The sequence below is a fragment of the Mesoplodon bidens genome (assembly GCF_964165515.1).
Source record: "Mesoplodon bidens genome assembly, chromosome: 5".
Taxonomy (NCBI): Eukaryota; Metazoa; Chordata; class Mammalia; order Artiodactyla; family Ziphiidae; genus Mesoplodon; species Mesoplodon bidens.
The window spans coordinates 142,334,021-142,356,550 of NC_138161.1; the positions used below are offsets into that span (position 1 = coordinate 142,334,021).

At 49.0% G+C, this 22,530-nt stretch overlaps 1 protein-coding gene across 1 annotated transcript in view; it reads right to left on the minus strand.

Annotated features, from left to right (window-relative positions):
- Window positions 1-2,328: 2,328 nt before the first annotated feature.
- Window positions 2,329-22,530, minus strand: part of IL20RB (interleukin 20 receptor subunit beta) — a gene marked incomplete at its 5' end in the record, with an annotated part of 31,580 nt that continues 11,378 nt past the window's right edge. The window contains 6 exon segments of the mRNA XM_081234856.1: window positions 2,329-2,587; window positions 8,612-8,754; window positions 12,928-13,078; window positions 15,164-15,288; window positions 19,399-19,589; window positions 21,205-21,331. Of these exon segments, the coding sequence (XP_081090982.1) occupies window positions 2,480-2,587; window positions 8,612-8,754; window positions 12,928-13,078; window positions 15,164-15,288; window positions 19,399-19,589; window positions 21,205-21,331 (845 nt within the window). The 3' untranslated portion in view covers window positions 2,329-2,479.

A 22,530-nucleotide genomic window follows, 5' to 3' on the forward strand; every position in this document is an offset into this window, starting at 1 on the left:
AGTATAAATACTGAATATAGTTTTTGTTTTAGACTGCACACTCCTGAGGCTTTGTTGCCAAAGCATTTTGTCCCAGAGTCATGCTTAATCTCCCACAATGTGTGACTTATTTGACTGTTGTGGTTCTGCTGTTTCCATTTATCTTCATTCAGAGGAGGCTGCAACCTGCCCTTACCCCACCCCTCCATTTTCTGCTCCACCTTGTCATTTTCTCATAGGACTTACAAACTCCCAATATACTAGATAATTCACTTAATAATGATAATTGCTAGTATCATTTTATTATTATTTCTCCTTTCCCCCCACATTCGAAGGTAAGCCTCATGGAGCAGGGGTTTTGTTCCTTGGACTCTGGCAGCATCTGAAGGCAGGACTAAGAAAGTTGGGCTTGATTCTGGGGTCACGGGTGTCAACTCAGTTGAGCAGCATAAAGGAATGTGAGAGATGGTCAGTCTCCTGCCATCCTGTTGTAGTTATTAATCACTGAGTTATTAATCACCCATTTTCATTCATTAAAGTGTCCCAGCTTAGAGGGCCGGGTGATTGGAGGGGAGGAGGGGAGGCTGGGGAGTTAGAACACAAGTACTCCAGGCCAGAGGGAATGGCCAGCTACAGGGGAGGCAGCCCCTCTACTTTCAGGAACTAGCTCAATGTCCGGTGCATGGCTGGGCTTCAATAAGAGATTCTGGGGACATGGGACGACACTAGAATAACTGAGAGAAATTCCTGTATACCTGTAAATGCCTGCAAGGTGGCTGGGCAGTGAGACTACCTGTGAGAGGGACGCAAGCAGAGGGAAGTCAGGGGTCATTTCTGGGTTCTGGGCCTAGACAGGTGACAGGGGAGAGGGAGGAGGGGGTTGGTGACTGGTGAACTAGTATCATCTTTATTTCTGCAAACTAAAAATATGTTTCCAGGTTAGACCAAAGGTAAAAGGAACACATACTCTTCGTACAAGAGTCAGACAACACAGAGGCATACAAAATGGTACAGAGGAAATGATCTTCAGTGATCTCATCTTAAAGAGAGCCCATCCTCTGGCTCCTCGAAACCCCACCAGATGAAGAGAGGGCTGTGAGCCTCTATCTCGTAGGGGAAACACCTGGGTGAAGCAGTTAGACTGTCTCCACCTCTGGGCTGGCTGGAAGGGGCCCAGGAAGTGGGAGTGGAGACAAACCAATTCAGAGGCTCCAGAACTGGGAGGGCTGGGGTCTAAAAGGGAGGCACAGGCCTTGCCCAGCAATCATTTCAGCCTTCAAGAAACTTCCCCCTCCATCCCTTCTCAGAACCTGACTCTTCCTCACCTGGTGGCGGAGAGGGTCGGGAAGAGGCTTCAGTCACGTGCCCCAGGTGAACATGCTAGGAGAGTTAAGGACACCCGAGGAGCTGTCTTAAGGAAAAGAGGTCCCCAAGGGAGTTCCTGTATCATGAGGCCTCCAGGAAGACGCAGGAGCATCCTGGCCGGATGAGGCTTTGGTTAGCTGCTTCAGTCACGTTTCCCATGCAGCCAGACGCTGCCCCTAGCTGGTTCCCTGCCCCATCCCCTACCTGGGGCTACTCCCACATCTCCTGACTAAAGGTGGTCTTCAGGTGACCTGCACTCAAGGTTGATGATATAACTGGAACCCTAAAGACCACTTTTTTGGAAGAAACCACAATGATTACCCAAGGTGACACCTTTTTGTTTTTCATTCAGTACTATAACAACTCTACAGGAAAAAGGAACACAGCAAACATCGCACTTCTGATCGACATCCTTCTGCAGTCTCACCTCATCATGCACATGCATTTTAGCTGCTGTCCTCAGTGTGCACACACCATTACCCTGTACAGCATTTCACGTGTCTGCAGCATCTGTGTGCGGCCCATTTTCAGGGGGCTGTGGCCTCCCTCCGGGTCATGGTTTGGAGAGCTGGCTGAGCCATTCAGTCACCTCTGCGCAGGCATTTGGCTCGAAGTGAAGTCAACACCGTTGCACCCACCCTTCCTTTCCTCTTCAAGGTTCCTCTAGCAAAGCAGGATCTCCAAGCCAACAGGTGCATAGAGCCTGGGATTATTCTTGTTACACGTGTATCTACTGCTCTTCAGAAAAGCAGAACCAATCCCAATGCACAGTGTTGCCAATTTCCCTACAGCTCTGCAAGAGGTGGAGAGATGATATGGATATATATACAATACACATGATTTAATGGTTGGGTACTTAATCCCCTCATTGTATAGTTGAGAAAACTGAGAGACGAAGCACTTTCCACAGGGTCATCCCCCTAGAGGACAGCAGAGAGATCCAGTGCTGGAGGTCGCATCCCCTGACCCCCTCTCAGTGCTCCGTCGGCCAAACCACTCTACCTCTGACAGTTGCTTCTAACACAGACACAGCAGGCTCTTCTTCTCTTGTCCTTTGTTCTTGGAGGAAAGCCAAAGCACAGCCCTTCTCCTCGCCCTCCCGTGTCCTGCAGACCAGGTTTCTAGACTTCACCTGCTAGATCCAGACCCTGAGGAGCTCCTCAGAAGACAGCCCGGCCGCCACACAGGCTTCCACCTCTTCCCTTCTGCAGCTGATTAGCTTCTGGGGTGAATTAGTTATTATCTGAAAAACAATTTTCATTCATATTCAGTAGGTGAATAGTCATAGTAATAGTAATCGTGGAGAATATCACCAAAAACCTCGACTATCTGATTCATTAACTTTCCAGCAGCAGAAAAGCCCAAAGACAATTCTAACCCTTAGAGCAAGGGCTTCCCACCTTCACTGAGGTCGTCTCCCAGGTCCCCAACCAGCAGGTGTCTTGGGGTCCTGCCTCCTCGGCACTCCTCCCTAGGGGACCCTGCCCCACAGAAGCCCAGAATGTAGTTCTGGTCCAAAAAAATCTAACCTTCTTCCACCAGAGAGCTCTGAAAAGAGTGACCTGGTCTGAGGTGCTCCACGTACAGCACTAGCAGGGCGTCTGGTCCAGGGATGGTGCTCCATAAACAGGAGTCCCTTCCTACTCATACTTCACATTCCTGCTATCTTCTCCCAGCAACCCCAATACATCATCATAACTGGTTGTAAAAATGCAGGTATCAACCTTTCAGGGCGACTTTCTCCAGTGTCGCCGCTAGCCCACTCACCTCCAACAAACTCACTTGGGTCTTGCACAGCTTCTCCCACAGCCCTTCCCATCATCACTTTTTTTTTCTTTTTTCTGTTTCTTTTTCTTTTTCTTTCTTTTTTTTTTTTTTTAGCTGCACCATAGGGCATGTGGGATCTTAGTTCCCCAACCAGGGATCAAACCCATGTCCTCTGTAGTGGAAGCGCAGAGTCTTAACCACTGGTCTGCCAGGGAAGTCCCTCCCTGTCATCATTTTAAAGAGTGGCATGTGGGCACAGACAGGTGGGCACAATGGTTTCCTCCACCCGCATCCCCAGAGACATTAGCTTCATCTAGTCGGTTGCCCTTGATCTTGTTTGTAAAGAGGTGGCTACAGGGCTCACTCCTGGTGTCCACAGGCAAATAATGGGAAAGCAAGGCTCACTGAATGGGATGTCAGTGTGGAGCCCACCACCAATTCCCTGAGGCTGGTCTGGTCAGATTCTCAGGACGCTGGCTATCTACATCTGCAGTGCTTATACCTGATTGCTTTTTAAACTCTAGAGGAGTGCCTTGCAATGGAAATGTAATGTGAGCTACATATGCCATTAAAAATTCTCCAGTAGCACATTTTATAAAGTAAAAAGAAATAGGTAAAGTTAATTTTAATAATATATATTATTTTAAAAATAAATATTATTTCAACATGTAATCCACATAAAAATATTAATAAACTATTTTATACTCTTCTTGTACTGTCTTCAAAATCTGTCATGTAGGGCCTCCCTGGTGGCGCAGTGGTTGAGAGTCCGCCTGCCGATGCAGGGGATACGGGTTCGTGCCCCGGTCTGGGAGGATCCCATATGCCGCGGAGCGGCTGGGCCCGTGAGCCATGGCCGCTGGGCCTGCGCATCCGGAGCCTGTGCTCCGCAACGGGAGAGGCCACAAGAGTGAGAGGCCCGCATACCGCAAAAAGAAAAAAAAAAAAAAAAAAACTGTCATGTATTTCATAGTTACAGCACATCTCAATTTGGACTAGTCACATTTCAAGTGCTTAATCATCACATGTGGTTAGTGGCTACCATACTGGATGGCGTCGCTCTAGAACATTAAATTGAAACAGCTTAATCTCAGAATTTCAGAAGGTACAAAACTGTTGTCCCATAGTTTAGAACAAACTTCCAAGCAAGGTTCAGCTGATATATATATTTTTTAATTTGAATTTGTTCTTAACATTTGAAAATCAGGAGATTTATTATAAAGTCTGGATTTCTGATTTCTCATTTCAAATTTAGGAAGCACTGGCTCACATCCCGTCTTGGCAGCAACCTGCATGAACTGAGAAGAAGCTGCTTTCTTTAGCTGGGCCATGTTTGCCACGGTCCTCATATCTATCTCTCCCTATTAAATCACATTTATTGCACTGTACACTTTTTTTTTTTAATCTGTCTGGGCCCCAGAAGCATCTGGGCTCACAAACTTCACTTTCTATGAGGCACACAGAGTCAGACTTGAGATGGTCCATTGGAGCACGTCTCAATTTAGAGATGACTAACTTGAGGCCATCTTGATGCTTGCTACCCACATTACAGTGGAATGTGACAGCAATAAGAGAAAGAATCAAGTGAGTCACAGAAAGGAAACAAAGAACCTTTAGCACCAAAGCCTCCATCCCCATGAAGCAATTATGGATAAAAGACAAGGAAAATACATTATATTTTAAAATAGGGAACACACACCGAGCAGTCTTAACATAATTTTCCTTGCATATATATTTTTGCCGTAGACTGTTACTTGGTGATAAAAACTTGAATGGAAAGACATTCTTAATGGTATATTTCAGAGTGCAACCATCACCAACTGTAAAATTATAGATGAAGACATGCAATGTTTAATCCAAACAGACAAATTAAACATTTACAAACTCAATAGGACTTTTTGAAGCCTTGTCGAGGATTTCCACTTGGTGATTTTCCATGGTTTAATTGGAAAGATGCATGGACTTTGCAAGTTTGGCTGGAAGTTGCTTTTTAATAGTTTGGAGGATTATCTATGACCAGTGCAAATGTTGAAGTGCAATTAGGCTGTACTAAAGTGAAGGTTGAGAGCGGGGAGATGGTGGTGGTGATGTGCAGCTCCAGAACTTATTTAGGATTTGATGAACACTAGCTATCTATTTCTCACACAGCACTGTGGGAAATGCATACACTCAGAGAAACTGTCCATGTTAAAATCTGGGGAGAAACAGAAATTAAAAGCCTTATGGAAAAGAATGCATGTAGGAACAGACACTAGAACAAAGTAGGAAGGATGGTAAGGGCAACAGAGAAGCAAAAGGTGGTCAAGGGTCATGGCATTTATCTTCCATGGACAAAAGTGGTCATTCTCTCATAGAATCTCGTCTCGGGACTTCCCTGGTGGTCCAGTGGGTAAGACTCTGTACTCCCAATGCAGGGGGCCCAGGCTTGATCCCTGATCAGGGAACTAGATCTTTCATGCGTGCCGCAGCTAAGAGTCTCATGCCACAACTAAGAAGCCCACATGCTGCAACGAAGATCCTGCATGCCACAACTAAGACCCAGTGCAGCCTAAATAAATGAATAAATAAATAAATAATATTTTTTTAAAAAGAACTTAGTAGGGAATCCAGATAATACTTAAAAAAAAAAAAAGAATTTCCTTGTCTGTGGTCTCATCTCAGTTGCTTGGTTTTCTCCAAAAGCTATTTTTAGGGTATGACTCATCATGCATTAGGATTCCTAGGAGCTCTTGCCATTGGAGGGCTTTCCTCGTGCCCCTGAAATTCTATAGGGAACGGACCCTTTACATTGTTCTTTCCCTGGCCCTTTACTCTGTGACTCCCTAACAACGCACTGGGTCCTGTGAGGGAATTCGGCTAGGTCATTGAATGTAGGACCAGAAGAGGGAAATTGAAGGAGGGTATTAGGAATGGAAGAGCTCGTGAGTAGAGGGTAAGCATGGGAACAGAGTTGAGAGGAAAGCCGTAAAGGGTGACTACTCCGTGGAGTCCAGCCGAGGAGGCTGAGCTTTTCACGTGTGTGGAAAAGAAGAGCTAGTGACCTGCTGAGCCAGGAATGCTCCCCTCCCATCATCATTGTTTTGGGTTCATTCAGGGGTTCTTCCTTTACTGCAGGGCTCCACTTCTACTAACGGCAGAGGAGCACCAATCAGACCAATCCTCCTGCAGATAGCAACTTCAAAAACGGATCAAAATATGAAACCAACTTCCTTAAGTCACAGGAGGGCAACCAAAAGTTGACACTTGGAAGAAGGGAATGTCTCTGGGTGAGTTTCCCATTTTTTACAGTTCTCTGAGGAACTGAGGGCAGGTCTCTCTTGGTGCCATGAACAGAAGAACCAGAAAACAGATATGGGTGCAAACAGAAAAGTTAGGAAGTGAGAGGACTAGAGTTAAGTGTTAATGGATTAAACATTCCAATTAAATGGCAGAGATTGTTGGAACAGATTCACTTAAAAAACAAAACAAAACAAAACAAAAAACCTCTGTGCTACTTCAAGAGACACTATTTAAATTTGAGAACACACATAAGTTTAAGATAAAAATATGGAAGAAGGGCTTCCCTGGTGGCGCAGTGGTTGAGAGTCCGCCTGCCGATGCAGGGGACACAGGTTCGTGCCCCGGTCCGGGAGTATCCCACATGCTGTGGAGCGGCTGGGCCCGTGAGCCATGGCCGCTGAGCCTGCGTGTCCAGAGCCTGTGCTCCACAACGGGAGAGGCCGCAATGGTGAGACGCCCGAGTACCGCAAAAAAAAAAAATAATATATATATATATATATATATATATATGGAAGAAGATACACCCTACAAACAGTAAACCAAAAAGGGCCATATTGATATCAGGATAAGAATACTGCCAGAGATAAAGAGGGATATTTCATGATGATAAAAGACTCAATTATTCAGGAAGACCTATCAATCATAAATATGTATGCACCTAAAACAAAGTTCAAAACACATGAAGGAAAAATTGACATGAAAGGAGAAACAGACACATCTACACTCATAGTTGGAGATTTTGTTGTCTCTCTCTCAATAACTAATAGAACTATACCAACAAAATCAGTGAGGAAAAAGATGATCTGAACAGTATTAAACATTTTGGCCCAACTGATATTTATAAAACACCACCCAACAACAGCAGAATACACATCCTTTTGTGCTTCAGGGCACTCTGAGCCCCTCAAGTTCTTGCTGAAGGGGATGCAGGCCAGCCCTGTCCCCTGTGTTTGACACATCCCACTGCCTTTATGTTTAGCAGTAAACCCTTTAGTCATCCGGAGGTGCTGGAGGGGGAACCGATGTAAAGAACACTGGTTGGTAAGCATTATGAAAAGAGGCAAATGAAATGAGCAAATATCCGTAAAGCCTAGAACAGTGCCTGGTGCTTAATTCTGGGCCAGTGTCCCCTGGAGTCATGACTCCCTAAACTCCTGGAAAGAAAGAGAGCTGACACTAGGATCATATGGTGGGGCGTGTGGGGTGTCCTGAGGACTGGACTGCAGGGAGGGTTAGTCCTCCTGTGATGGGGGAGCATGGCTTGTGCTCTCAGGGCCCTGTGATGTCACAAGAGGGACTCCTTCCAGGGTGACTCCTGGCTGATAAGGAACTACAGGAATGTATAGCTTGCAGGCAGTTCTGGCTCTAGTTGCTTCTGAGAAGCTGACCGCTAACCCCATCCTCCCAGGACAGAAGGGTGAGATATCCCTGAGGCGACAGGGATGGGTTTGCTTTTGTTTGTTATTATTTTGTTGTGTTCTGTTGCACTGCTCGGTGGCTTGAGGTCTGGGGCGGAGGTGGGGGGCTAGGGTGCACAGGAAGCAGACAGATGCAACGTGTGGGGAGCTCTGGAGGCCTGCTTTTGCTTTTCCCCGACCCTGGCACAGCACACAGGGCCTGTCCCCACTGGAGACACTCAGATCTATGGCCCAGCGACCTCAGGAGTAAGATAAGAACCCTGGCTTGTGAGGAGTTGGGATCCCTCACCTTGGGTAGTCACAGGTCCAGGTAGTCCCCCTGCCCCCAGCCAAAGGCAAAGCAGACTCCACATGCCCTACTTTCACACACGTGCGCTTCACCCTGAGGACCCATGAGGCTCTTGGCGTATGAACTGACTATGTTGTATTGGAACATATTTCTGGATGCAGCTGCTGTTACAATTATGGGAGGGAGGTAAGAAGGCTCGGTAGGCCAGTCCTCAGGGTAAGACTATGCATGACGCCTGGAATGCAGAGCCTCCTGGGCTGGGCTACACACCTGCTGCCTTGGCCGTGCCAGGACCTGGGGGCAAGGAGCCTCTGCCTAATGGGAGCCTGGGGAAGGCCACCCCCCCTGGTGAAGGGAGGTCTCCCGGCCCCTCTGACTAGGAGGGAAGTCCTGAAAGTACTCTTCTCCCCTCTTTGTGCAAATGCTTGCAAACCCACGAAACGTGTGTCCCTGCCCCACTGAGGCCCAGACTACATCGGGTCAGCGTCATGCTGAAAGGAAAAAGAACAGTTACCAAGGTCTCGGGGAGCATCACCACGGGGCAACAGGAGTGCTGGAGCAGCCGGCCCATTTTCCAGATGGAGAGCGGTACAACCACGAGGATCAGCATGAAGCCCACAAACGAGAGCAGAGCCAGTGCCAGCGGCAGGGTCTCTCCTGGAAACGGAAAGACAGGAACCGGCTTAGGAGACAATCCTGGGCCTCTCTCACTTTCCTGAATCTGGCTCTGCACACTGGCCAAGAGAGCAGATGCCAACACCCTGACATCTGATGTGTGCCCTAGTGACCAAAATGACCACCATTAAAACCAATTTTCTAGAATCCAGATTGGTTTCCAGAAAGCCAAGGAAGATTACGATCTTTTTCTTGGGAAGGGAAAGGGAGGAGCATCATCTATTAAGCCACTAGCTGAGTTTGCACGTACCTCTGAGCCACTGCCAGGAAGAAGGCAGAGGGCCAGGCCCCGGGCAGGATGAGGGGGAGGCACCAAAAGAGAACAGCCCAGAAGGGAGCTGGGCAGTAACTGAAAACAAAGAGTATTTCACAATTTACTCTTGGCATTGATTCATATGATGGAGGAAAATGCTGAATTCAGAACACAGTCACATAATAACTTATATATCAAGCCCCTGCGAGGGTTAAGTGACTTACCCCAGGTCACGCAGGTAGGGCTGGCTCCAAATTCTACTAAGTGATGTATCAGAAAGTGCCAAGTCTGAATGTCTGGAGATGCGGAAAGGGGGATGGGTTACTTTCCCATCTCACTGTTCTATTAGTTTAGCCCCTCTGGGCTGGACTGCTCATCCAGGATGTGAAGGGTGCCACAGCCAACGCAGCTGCAGAGAAGCTGGTGGGCTCTTCCAGACGGCTGGGGTCCCCACAGTTTGTATCAATGATTTTGGAAAATATGTTGGCAGTACACATCAAGAGATACACAGATGTTCATACTCTTTCATCCACTCCTGTGAGTGGATTCCAAAGAATAATTCCAAGGAAGGAAACATATGCAGAAAGCAGTTCACAGCAACATCTTTATTAGAGCAACAGCCTCACATAACCAGCCCCCCTCTCTGCCCAAAGCAGCAACCCTGCCCCTTCTGCCACCCCAGCACGCTCTGGTGTGCTTTCTCATAGCACGTACCACCAAGGGAAACCATCTCATTTGTTTACTGCCTTGTAGCCTGTCTCCCCATCTAGAAGGTAAGCTTGGTGAAGGCAGGCACTTCCCTGCTGTATCCCAGTGACGGGGCCAGCAGGTGGCACATAGTCAGTGCTCAATAATTATTCACTGAATGAATGAATGAATTAGTGAATGAACATCATCTTCAAAAGCAGATGGCAGGGGCTTCCCTGGTGGCGCAGTGGCTGGGAGTCCGCCTGCCGATGCAGGGGACGTGGGTTCATGCCCCAGTCCGGGAGGATCCCACATGCCGCGGAGCGGCTAGGCCTGTGGGCCATGGCTGCTGGGCCTGCGCGTCCGGAGCCTGTGCTCTGCAACGGGAGAGGCCACAACGGTGGGAGACCCGCGTACCGCAAAAAAAAAAAGCAGATGGCAATGATCTAAGTACCCCAAATGGAGGATGATTTAATACATCATGGGATATCATCATGGCAGGTCAGGAGTTCAGCTATTAAAATGTGAATTAGGATATATACAAACTTGTTTGCTGCATCACGGGTTGTAGTGGCAAAAGGCTGGAAAGCACAGAATATACCTATTTATGGGGGGATGGTTATGTATACTTTGGCACAACCATATATTGGCTTGTTATGCATGTTCTTAAACAATGAGGTAGATCTATAGGCACTGACATGAACAGGTGTTCACAATAACAATACCCACTGAAGGTGAGCGAGGTACAAAGCAGTAAGCACAGTAAAGTCCCAGTTGTGCCTCTGAGTACTGGCATCACACGATGACTGGAGGATTAAATGCCAGACTTGCCAAAGGAAACCTCCTGAGTGGCGTGGGGAGAATGGAGAACGTGTACTTCTTACTTTATATACTTCTGTGTTGTTCGAATTTTTTAACAAGCTTGACTTACATGGTTTTAAAAAGTAGTATAGGGCTTCCCTGGTGGCGCAGTGGTTGAGAGTCTGCCTGCCGATGCAGGGGACACGGGTTAGTGCCCCGGTCCGGGAAGATCCCACATGCCGCGGAGCAGCTGGGCCCGTGAGCCATGGCCACTGAGCCTGCGCGTCCGGAGACTGTGCTCCGCAATGGGAGAGGCCACAACAGTGAGAAGCCCACGTACCGAAAAAAAAAAAAAAGAAAAAGTCGTATAAAATGAGGGTCTGTGGGAGGGATAAATTAGGAGCTTGGGATTAACATATACACACTACTATATATAAAACAGATAACCAACAAGGACCTACTGTATAGCACAGGGAACTATATTCAGTATCTTGTAATAACCTATAATGGAAAAGAATCTGAAAAAGAATAGATTTATATACATATATATGTATAACTGAATCGCTTTGCTGAACACCTGAAACTAACACAACATTGTAAAGCAACTATACTTCAATTAAAAAATAAATAAAGACCCCCAAAAAGTAGTATAAAATGGTAATCAGAAAATCTACATGGAAAATGTTATGGATGTGATATTTGTGAAAAAGCAGAGTCAAAGTGTATATATAATTCAACAACAACACGTGTCTACACAAAGGCTAACAGCCCTTTAGAGGGCAATTTGGAAACAGCAGTCAAAATTCAAGTGTGTATGCCTTTGACCCAGCAACTCTACTTCCAGGAATTTATCCTTCAAATATACCAGCAAATGATCTATGCCCAAGGTAATTAATGAAAGCATTGGCTGTAATAGCAAAATATTGGGAGAAAAAAACTAAATACACATCAATAGGGAGCTAGTTAAATTAGTTATATACACATACAGTGGAATACTATGTACCTACAAAGAAGGATGAAAAAGTTCTTTTTAGATATGGAAAAATCTACAAGATATGTCAAGTGAAAAAGACAAGATCCAGAACAGTGCATGGAGTGTGCTAACGTTTGTGCTAAAAGGAAAGGAAATATATAAAAGTATATCCCATTTATTTGTAAATGTATTGAGAAGTCTTTAGAAGGATATACAAAAAGCTAATACCTCTGGGGGAGGGGTGGGAATTACATGGATGAGGAAGAGGAGGAGGAAGGCGGTTCCACACGTACCTTATCATATTTTTTGAACTATATAAATGTACCAAATATTCAAAATGATAATTTTTTTTTGTTTTTTTGGCTGTGTTGGGTCTAAGTTTCTGTGCGAGGGCTTTTTGTAGTTGCGGCAAGCGGGGGCCACTCTTCATCGCTGTGCGCGGGCCTCTCACTGTCGCGGCCTCTCTTGTTGCGGAGCACAAGCTCCAGATGCACAGGCTCAGTAGTTGTGGCTCGCGGGCCCAGTTGCTCCGCGGCATGTGGGATCTTCCCAGACCAGGGCTCGAACCCGTGTCCCCTGCATTGGCAGGCAGATTCCCAACCACTGTGCCACCAGGGAAGCCCTCAAAATGATAGATAGATATATATATAGATATATATATAGATATATATATTTTTTTTTTTTTTTTTTTTTTTTTTTTTTTTGCAGTACGCAGGCCTCTCACTGTTGTGGCCTCTCCCGTTGCGGAGCACAGGCTCCAGATGCGCAGGCTCAGCGGCCATGGCTCACGGGCCCAGCCGCTCCGCGGCATGTGGGATCCTCCCAGACCAGGGCACGAACCCATGTCCCCTGCATCGGCAGGTGGACTCTCAACCACTGCACCACCAGGGAAGCCCGATAATTTTTTAAAAACTAAAAAGTTATACACAAATGTCACTCGTGGTGTTTGTGTGGCAGAATCATGGGATATGGGGTTTTGTTTTATTTCTTTTCACTGCAGGCTTTTAAACCATAAAAAATTCAAGGGAAAAAATTAAGTCAAACAAGAGGATTCTATAGACTTTCCATAAGGCCCCTCCCAGCTGAGCACGGCCGTGCTACACGGTGGGCTACGTCCACACGAGGTCCGACGCTCAGACCCCGGCTGCCTCACCTGCACCCCCCTCTGATACACAGGCAGCTGCCACCGGGTCAACCAGCCTTGCAACGTCTGGCCTCAGGCCTCGGGAGCTTTCAGGGAAAAGTGTTCTAGACAGCTGCCAAGTGACCCCTGCCCAGCCCCAGGGTGGACTCCTCGGGGGGGGATTAGAACGCAGAACAATTTCACCACAGGATCTACCCAGCCTGGGGGAGCAGGTCGGGGAAACCGAGGGGATACTCAGAACCAGAGGAAGCAGCAAGCAACGAGCATCCCCCAGGAGGGGCAGACAGGTGGCCTTACCTTGCACCTTGACACATTCTGTCTGGCTGAAGGCACTGTGCCTCCCGATGGCCTTCACGAACGTCCGGACCTTCACGCAGTGTGCAGCCCCTGGCTCCATGGTTTCCAGGTGCACTGGAATGCCCCCGTGCCTCACCATCTTGACGTGTTCCTTTAGGAAAACAGAAAACAGTTACACTCTGGGGGAAGCAGGACACAAAAGAGGGAGAAGGAGGGAAGGGAAGCTGTAAATATTTCCTTTCCAGGATGCATACAGAATGTTCCTCTCATTCATTCATTTACTCATTCATTCATTCTTAAATATTTATTTATTTAGCACCTACTGTGTGCCAGGCACTGGTGTAAGCACTGAACAAAACAGGGACACAGCATTAAACAAAACGAAGTTCCTGCTCTCGTGGAGCTTATGTGGGGTAAGACAGACCATATATATAACACACATCAGGTGGTAATGAGGGTTGTGAAGAAAAATGAAGCAGGACAAAGAGGTAGAGAGTGATGAGGAGGCACCAGACTAGTGATTAGGGAAGACCTCTCTGATAGGGTAATATTTGGTCAGATTTCTGAAGGTCAGAAATCTGACTGGGGGCTTGGCCGGGCCACTGCTGCCAGGGGGGATCAGTGCACAGGAACACTGGAGCCTGTGGGCAGTGCCTCCTCACACTTGCATCCATCCACTGTCTGTCCATCCATCTGCACACCCCTCCACCCCCACTCACCCCGAGGGCTGTGCTCCGCGTCTGAACCTGTGGAGACTTGTCTGGGCCAGGCCCAGGTGGCTCAGGGCACGCGCTCCTCTCCCAGCACCTGCTCTGCACCTCCCGAAGAATCCTAGGGATCTGCGTGCTCCCGGCCAGCCCAGGCCCTGATCAGTCCCCCACACGACTCCCTCCGCCTGGCAATGCCACCTCCTACCACTGGGCCCTGACCCAGCAGGAATATATGCTGGAAACCATGGCTGTTCCCTGTTCCACCTACACATACCACCTTCCAGGGGAAGCTACCCAGCCCACGGTCCCCATTGAGTGGGTGGTAGGGCACATGACCTGTCCCTCAGACACTGGCATTAGGTCAGGGGTACCCTTGGCCTGAAAAGGGTCTATCAGAGGCCAGCCAGCAACCGGCGACCCCTAAGCTTGGCCTGATAAGACAAGCAGTACCAGTCAGATTTCCTCTGCTAGGAACTGATCTTGGGGAACTGATACCTGCAGCTAGAAGCAGGGACCAAGGGGAGAGGACATGGCGAGGAGGAGCCGGGCCTGGTAAGGCACAGCCATAGGCATGTGCAGGAAGGAGTGGTGAGGGATCAGGGCCTGAGAGCAAGCTGGGGAGAGGGCCACGGAAAGAGTGCAATAGAGAGGACCCGCTGGAGGGAATCAGGGACTCCACAGACGGGGGCCGCTGGGCAAGTGAGGCTGTGCTGCAGCCTGGCTCTGGGCCTGCTCTGATCATGGAGTCTATGAGAGCCCCTTATAGCACCATATTAATCCCTGTGACAGAGCCTGTTTTTCCTTGCGCTGACTCAAGTGGGCCTTGTCACCATTTCAGCTTGGACAGGGCCTCCACAGGTCTGCCCAAGCTCCATCCTTTCTGCTGCTGTGGCTGCAGGATGCTTGGCCACTCCCTCTGGGAGAGCTGGCGTCCCACCCAGCCTAGCCCGCAGCACCCATCCCACAGGGTAGGGCAGCGCCCCATCTAGGCATTCCAGGTGGCCCACTGGCTCAGAATTAGGGTTGTTTATCAGCCAGCTCCTGACTCTCTGCCCCGACTTCTTCACCCTGCCCAGATACACACCCTCGAGAGCCTTGTGCCAGCCTCATATGCTTTTGAAATCATCCAGTTGATCTGGAACACCCTGGTCTGCCGCCTGTAAACAGCAGGGAGAATGGCTGAGAAGACATGCTGATTAGGGAGAAGAAATGCATTGAAAAGGTATCATGGATCCAACTATGGCAGAGTTTAGGGCAAGGAGGCAGCCCTCATACTTTAGCAAACGTGGCCTGAGACAGCTCCCAGCCACGGTCTGGGTTGGACCAAGGCAGTCCTTTGAGGAAGAGGCTGCTGGGATTGTCAACCTACGCCCATCTCTCCTTTCCCACACTTCACCCAGGCCCGCTCATCCTCAGGCCACCCCAGACAGCAAGCACTGCAGGGACTGGCTTTCCTCATCCAGCTCTCAGAGGTCTGTGACTGCTTCTCCGAAGTCTAACTCAAAGGCCAAGGGTGGAAGTCTCACCTTGGCACCAGGCTCTCTCTTCCAGTAGGCCACGAAGAACTCAAACTGTGGCCCCAGGTCTTCCAGCTTAATAACCAGGTGGAAGCCATCCTTGGTGATCTCCATCCCAGGTGGGGTGAGGATGGCTGTTGGCAAGACAAGGAGAGAATCAAAGCCAGCCCCAGACAGGACTGAGTTTTGTCCAGGGAGACCATGACCAAGCCATCAGTAGAAACATGTCAGGCTCATGGGAGGGGAGGGGTTTGGATATGGCTTCGCAGTGTGCAGAGGTGTGTACACTGATCCTCTTCTGTACTCAGCAGGTGCTCAGTAGACACTTTCTGAATGATGAGCAAATGAAAAAAACAAATGACAACAACTTATTACAATTCACATAGATCAGTTATATATATCGGCTGCTGCTAACTCTCAAACATCAGGAAATCAGCAGCCTATGGATGGGTTGGCCTCTCTATTCTCAGTCCAAGCATTCTTCAATCTCATATCCTTAATGGAAGATGTTGGAAACTCAGAGCGTTTTACAAATTCCAATAATCAGCTCTAGAAATTTACAGCATAAGCACAAGCACCATCTTTCATATTACTGGATCCCAAACAGAGAGGCCAGCAGCCCCCATGGATACTTTCCTATCAGGAGACCAAGAACAGAGGGCCCGCACAGACAGTCTTTAGTCCCTGGTTACTGATGATGGATCCAGACTTGCCTCTCAGATCCAGGCGCTGCAGGACCAGAGGGGCCACCGCAATTGCTGGCCTTGACTTGGCAAGTTTAGCAGAGTGTGTTCTGGGCTACATCCTTCTGCACTGGGGTCAGTGGACACTCAAAAGAAAGGCAGTTCCTGCAGGGAGTTTTCAGAGAACAAAGTATTTCCTGGCATATGAAGAGCTGCCTGGAAAAGGAACATGAGGACTTGGAAAGTCAGGGACCAACTGTACAAAACATACCCAGTTCAGAGGCTTCATATGAGCATACGGCACCACTAGAACTGCGTCTGAAACACCTCCAGTAGGGAGAGAGATGTTTGACTCCTCCGGTTTTAAGTCAAGCATGATTAGAATTGGATCCCCTGATCTCCATCTATGTTGAGAATAGAATTAGGCAAAATGACCTAATGTCATTTCAGTTCAGAGAATTTTTTGACAAAGTTGGGACAGGAACTTCTGTCCTATGTACTCTACAAACTTATCTCATTTAATCCATCCAGCAAGCGTAAGAAGGTAAATACTGTTCCTATCATACAGATAATGTAACAGCCTCAGAGAGGTTGAGTGACTTTCCCAGAATCACACAATTAATGGCAGAATTTGAGTCCATGTCTTTCCACGTTTCTAGACTCTGCTGTGGGGTGTTTTTTAACTCCCAATGAACAGGATGCACATAGATCGTTTAAATCAGATTCTAGGCTTGGGCCCTGGAGATAAGTGGTTCTAAAGCTCCCCTGTGACATGAATTCATATAATTGAGGTGAAGAACCTCTGCTGTCAACAGGCTTCCCTTTAAGGGTAGGAGATCCTTTTCAAGAGAGCCTTAAAATAAGATTTTTCATATGTCTGGGGAGAAGTCAGCGTGGCCTTTTTCAAAGGCCAAAGAACAGATGTAATGCCCTTGAGAGTCTCGAATCCATCCCAACTCTGCAGCTAACTTCATCTGCACAGGGACCACACAGGAGCAGCTTCTGGGGCAGGTACAGAGACTCCCTTCCTCAGCTCCTCCTGCAGTGGCCCTTTTCCTGTTTATATTGGCCTTCTCAAGCACAAGGTGCTACTGCACACACCCGCCCCCATAGCTTTGTAGGCACTCCCTCAATCTCCAAATGCCCTGTGCCTTCCTTTCCAACAGCTGCCAGCCACCAGCCATGACCTTGGCTGGAGCCCATGCTTCCAGGAGCCAAAGGGAGGTGGTGCTGGGTGCTGCCCAGGCATGGCAGGCAGAGGCAAAGCTGCACTACCCTCCAGCGCCCCTCAGGCTTCCCCAGGGCCTGCGATGGGATCCCACTGCCGCCACTGTATCCTCCCAGCGCCTAGAGAAAGAGACTGGGAAGAGGAGCCCACATTCGGCAGCGGAACTCCTCTTGGTATCCATTCCAATGGCCCCACTGCTGCCCCCAGCTCTCCCCTCCTTCCTCTGCTCTCTGGCTCTCAACTCCGGGCACCCGTGGGGAATTCATAGTAATATTTGCTAATGGCTGCGTGCCGTGAGGAGACAGCGCCGCCCGGAGCCCTGCACGTTTCGTCTTGTCCACAACCACCCAGCGAGGCAAAGTGTCGCCCTCCCTGCAGATGAGGACTCACGGGGCGGCGCTGGCATTTCACCCCACCCGCCTGACTCTGGAGGGCAACTTCCCCTTCAAAGTCCCCTTCCTCAGCCCCTTCGAGCGTGGACTCCCTCACCTTCTAACCGTCCTAACGTCTACCCAATCTCATATACTCCTCAGTAACCTCTGACTCATTCCATTACTGTAGATGCTGCCCCAAACCCTCCTTTGTCCTCACTCCCAGCAGAGGGTCACCTGCCACACCAAGAAAACAGGTCACCGCAGGCCCTTCCCTTGCCTTTCCCGCATGTCCCAACTGGTCACGTTATCATCCACACCTGCCCTGCCCCTTCCGCCTCCGTTCAACCCTCCAGCTGGCAGCCTGTCCACCATCACCATGGCTCCATGAAGCCACTTTCTCAAGGACCCATTTTAGGGGCCTCCTTCAGGCCCAGCAGCAGCTCATCCGCTCTCCCCTCCATGACCCTCTCCCCGCCCGGCACCTACTAGTGCCTTTCCCTCTACCCTCTTTTTAAACCTAAGGTTTCCCAGCAGCCTATCCTGGGTTCTCTTTGTCCTTATGTCTTGTCCCTGGACATCTCACCTGCTCTCAAGCCACTAGCTATTAATTTTGTGTTGTGTGTCTGACCTTGACCTGTCTGAGCCCCAGGGCCTGATTTCCAACTGCCAATCAGACATCCGTGGCATGATATCCTACAGGAATCTCAATCTCAAAGAGCCCAAAGCCAGCAGCAGCTCTTATTCCTCAGACCAGTCGCTCCTCCTGGGTTCTCTTCCTTGTGTGACACTCCCACTAACCCCATCTGGAAGATGGACGCCATCATTATCCACCCCCCACCCACTCTGTCTCCCAGTAACTGGTCCCCAAGCACTGTCCTTTCTAACTCAGCAATGTCTCTAGAATTTGTCCTCTTCTTCCCATCCCTTCCCCACTTCTGGGATCAGGACCCACCTTGGCTCAGCTGGAGTGTTACAACCCCGTCCTCACCGTTCACCTGCCCTGAAGGCTTGTCCTACTCCAGTTCACTTTTCACACCACAGCCAGAGTGATTGTTCTGTAAGACAGACCTGGCCTAGACCCTCTCCTCTTCTGTGACCCTCCTCTACCGACTTGATCAAGCTTTATGTCAAAGCCCTTCACCATGTGACCAGCTGCTTCCTCGCCCCCGGCATCCAGACCCTGCTCCTGCGGTTCCCCACACACACCCTTCTACACACTGGCCATTATTTGCACTCTGCCGTATTTGGTCACCAATCTGGATTCTTCCCTTACTTCTTTTTTTTTTTTTTTTTTTTTTTTTTTGCAGTACACGGGCCTCTCACTGTTGTGGCCTCTCCCATTGTGGAGCACAGGCTCCAGACGCGCAGGCTCAGCAGCCATGGCTCACGGGCCCAGCCGCTCCGCGGCATGTGGGATCTTCCCGGACCAGGGCACGAATCCGTGTCCCCTGTGTCGGCAGGCGGACTCTCAACCACTGCGCCACCAGGGAAGCCCTCTTCCCTTACTTCTTCCTCAATTATTTTCCAGGTTCTATTGCTATAGAAAAGTTACTTATTTTCAAAGGACTGTTCCTAATCATGTATAGACCCTATTGCACGAAGAAGATGCTCACACAGCAACAAAGATGAGGTTAGCGAGGCCCCAGATGGGAGGCAGTGTAAGATTTATGAGGCACTGCTACGGTAGGGAGAGGCCGTCCCAGCCCCAGCTCCCCACTTCCAGACCAGTTTTCCTTCCAGAGACAGGACTCACTTCCAAAGTCTCTTTCAAAACAAGAGGGAGGGCCTGTGGGAAGCAGCTGGCTTTTTAAAATGGAGCAGTTAGGGCTGTTGATGTTCACAGTACTCTGGCTTTGCAAGACTAATTTGATGCTAAAAAGAATCCCGACAGTCTCAGTGAGCATGGTTCCTGAAGGGGAGGCTGCTGGGGGTGGGGGAGTGAGGAGAGAAAAGCCTTACTTGAGTTTCGATTAAAGGGGTGCTTCAGGGTGCTCCAGGCTGAGGTGAGTGAGCCCAGGGTGGCCCTGACCCGGAGGCTGTACGGTACAGTGGCAGTGATGTCATCAGTGATGTCACACTCGGGCCCTTGGGTGGGCGAGCACCAGCTGCTGGGGATCCAGATGTGGCTCATGTACAGGCTCTCGTACTCTCTGGCCAAAGAGAGGAGGGGACAGCGTCACACCAGCCCCTTCTACCCAGGCTCAATGCTGGTTTCAAGTACCTGTCGCATCCACTGACTCTTTATGGGTCAGGAAAGCAAGCATTTGCTCCATACCCCCGTTTCTCCCCTCTCCTCCCTCACCGACCATCCTTTCTTCCTTACTCCTTCTCACCAGACAAGGGAGACCCAAGCACAAACCCCACTCTGTCCCAGTCTCTCCATCTGCACGCTCACCACCCCAGTCTCAGCCACTGTCATCCCTGGCCTTGCTGTGTGTCTCCTGACTGATTTTCCTGCTTCCGTTCCTGCCAGTCTTCAAACCATTCATCACTCAGCAGAGCAGGACATTTGTCTCCTTAGTGGCTTCCAAAGAGTCTAGAATGGAATCCAAACTCTCTCCCATGGCCTACAAGACTCTCTGGCCTTCTCACTACACCCCTAAACATGATGCTCCCTCCACACAGGCCTCCTTGCCCTCCCTCCCACAGGCTGTCATGTTCGCTGTGTCTCAAATGCTCTGCCCCTGCATTCCCTTTGGCTGCCTGCTCCTGTCCTTCAGATATTGGCTTAAATATCACATCCTCATGTGATATGGACATGTGAGATGGACAGACCTTCCCCGACCATCTGATAAAAAGCTGCCACAGAATCAACTCTCTGTTGCATCAGCCTTTTAGCTTCCTCCTAGAGCTGATTTCTATCTGAACTTACCTACAGCAATGCTGCCTGGTAGAACTTTCCATGCTGGTGGAAATGTTCTGTATCCCTGTTGTTCTATATGGCAGCTACTAGCCACATGTGGCTATTAAGAACTTGAAATGTGGCTCGTACGACTGGGAAACAGACATTTTAATTTAATTTAACTTTGATTAATTTTGATTAATTTAAATTTAAATAGCTGTCTGTGTCTAGTGGCTACCACACTGGACAGTGCAGACCTCGTGTACTTATTTCTTTACCTTTTTACTGTCTCCTCCTGTAAATGTAAGCTCCCTCTGTCCAGAAGCTTTGTCGACTGCACCCGTGAGCCTAAGAGAATGTCTGCACATGTAGCTGTTCAGTTTGTATAAATTGTTAATGAAATGTATTGAGCACCTTCTGTGTCCCTGTCACTCCTTGACAGCTCCGAGGGCCTGGACACCTGGAGAAGGGCCAGCTGACCTGTAGGATCACAATTTGTTTTGGCTTCTAGGGGCAAGCACACAGTCAGGAAAACTGAGGTCTCCCCCACCACCAAAGGATCTGAGTCCCCAGTGATTTCTCCACCTCAAGTCAGAGGCAAACTTGTTCCTTCTTAAAATTTTCTTCAGCATTAGACAATTGACTCACTGTTGGAAAGAAGCTCCACCAAAAAGTGTTTATACATGTTTGTGTTCCCAGGGAGTTCACTGTCAAATCCATGGGACAATTTCCCTGTTGCTTCAACTCTCTCAGTGCCCATGCAGACAGAGGATGCAGATCATGGGAAATAACCTCTCCCTGGGCTCACAAAGCCTCCTTGAGCTCTGGAATGAAGGTTGTGATTCCTGGAGAGGAATCAACTAATGTCTAAAAGAGAAAAACTAAAAAAAACAAACACCGAGAAAACAGAAAACAAAACTCACCCTTGGTACTCGACAGAATAGTGTATTATTTCTTCAGGCACAATCACTGGGCTCCATGTCAAGACATGCTTCATGTTGGTTGATTGTACAGAGAGGTTCTGAGGGGCAGGCAGAACAGCCACTCCATCTGGGACCAAGGCAGATAGACAGGCTGACAGGTGAGCTCAGGGGGCTGGTATCGGGGGAAATGCCACAGCTTCAAGTTAGTTTCTAATGAAAAGCCAAACATGCTTAGGAACTAGAAACAACTCTAATGTCACCATACTTATGTTCATGCTAAATTTTGCTATCATCATTGTAATTCTGCCTTTGGTGATTGAATGGCATGTTAATAATAATAATGGCTAACATTATTGAGCACTTACTATGCTCTATCTAGGCTGTGTGCTAGGTTGTCACATGATTACCTCATTTAATCCTCATGACCATACTGGGAGGTAAGGACCATTAGTTTCTCTGTTGTACAAATGAGAAAACTGAAGCACATTATGTACAACCCTTATGTCACGTTGATCTAGATGCAGGCCTTGACTCTGCCACTTACAATGTGACCTAAAGCAAGTTGCGTAAACCTGAGCCGCCCACCCTTACATGGCAAACCCATATCGGCTCCTGCCAGCTTCTCACCACCACCCTCTCCTGCTACTGCCATCCTCAGGTACCAAAGCAATTCGTTTGTGTCCCCAAGAAGGCCAAACAGGGCGCAGCTGCCATCTGGGAAGTGCAGGCTCAGGTCTGCCGTGGAAGGAGTCCAGTGCAGAAAGGCACTAAGCCAGCTCGGAGACTCCGCCCCAGGCAGCCTGCAGCCCTCTGAGCCAGCCGGGATTCAAGCACCTGCTCACACAGCTGTGTGTTCAGAGTGTGCACACAGTGGGTCTACAGTTTGCACACAGAATCAAAGAGGCCTGTGAAGCTGAACCTGCCCTCATAAGGACTTTGCAGCCCCAGGGCTCATCCTTGTGTGTAACCCAGGGTGCAGTCTGGATCTTCCGCTATGGTCTTCCCCTCCGACTTTCACACACTCTTCTTTTAATGCCCAACAGCTGCCTCCCTTTGCTGTTACAGTTGCAGTGATAACATCGACAGCATGGTGTGTATGAGGCTGGGACCCTCGTCTGGGACTTTTCAATCTCCAGATTGGCACCTGCTGTTCGTTACCCAGCGCTGTAACCACGAGAGGATGGGTGCTGCCAGGGACACCCCACTTGGTGCCCTCGCTTCTTCTCTAATGTAGGACCCTCGTGGTGCATCCTGATCTCACTCTCAGCATCCACGGCCTGCCCTGTGAGGAAACACCTAGGGTACCCACAAGTGAGGCTTCCTGCC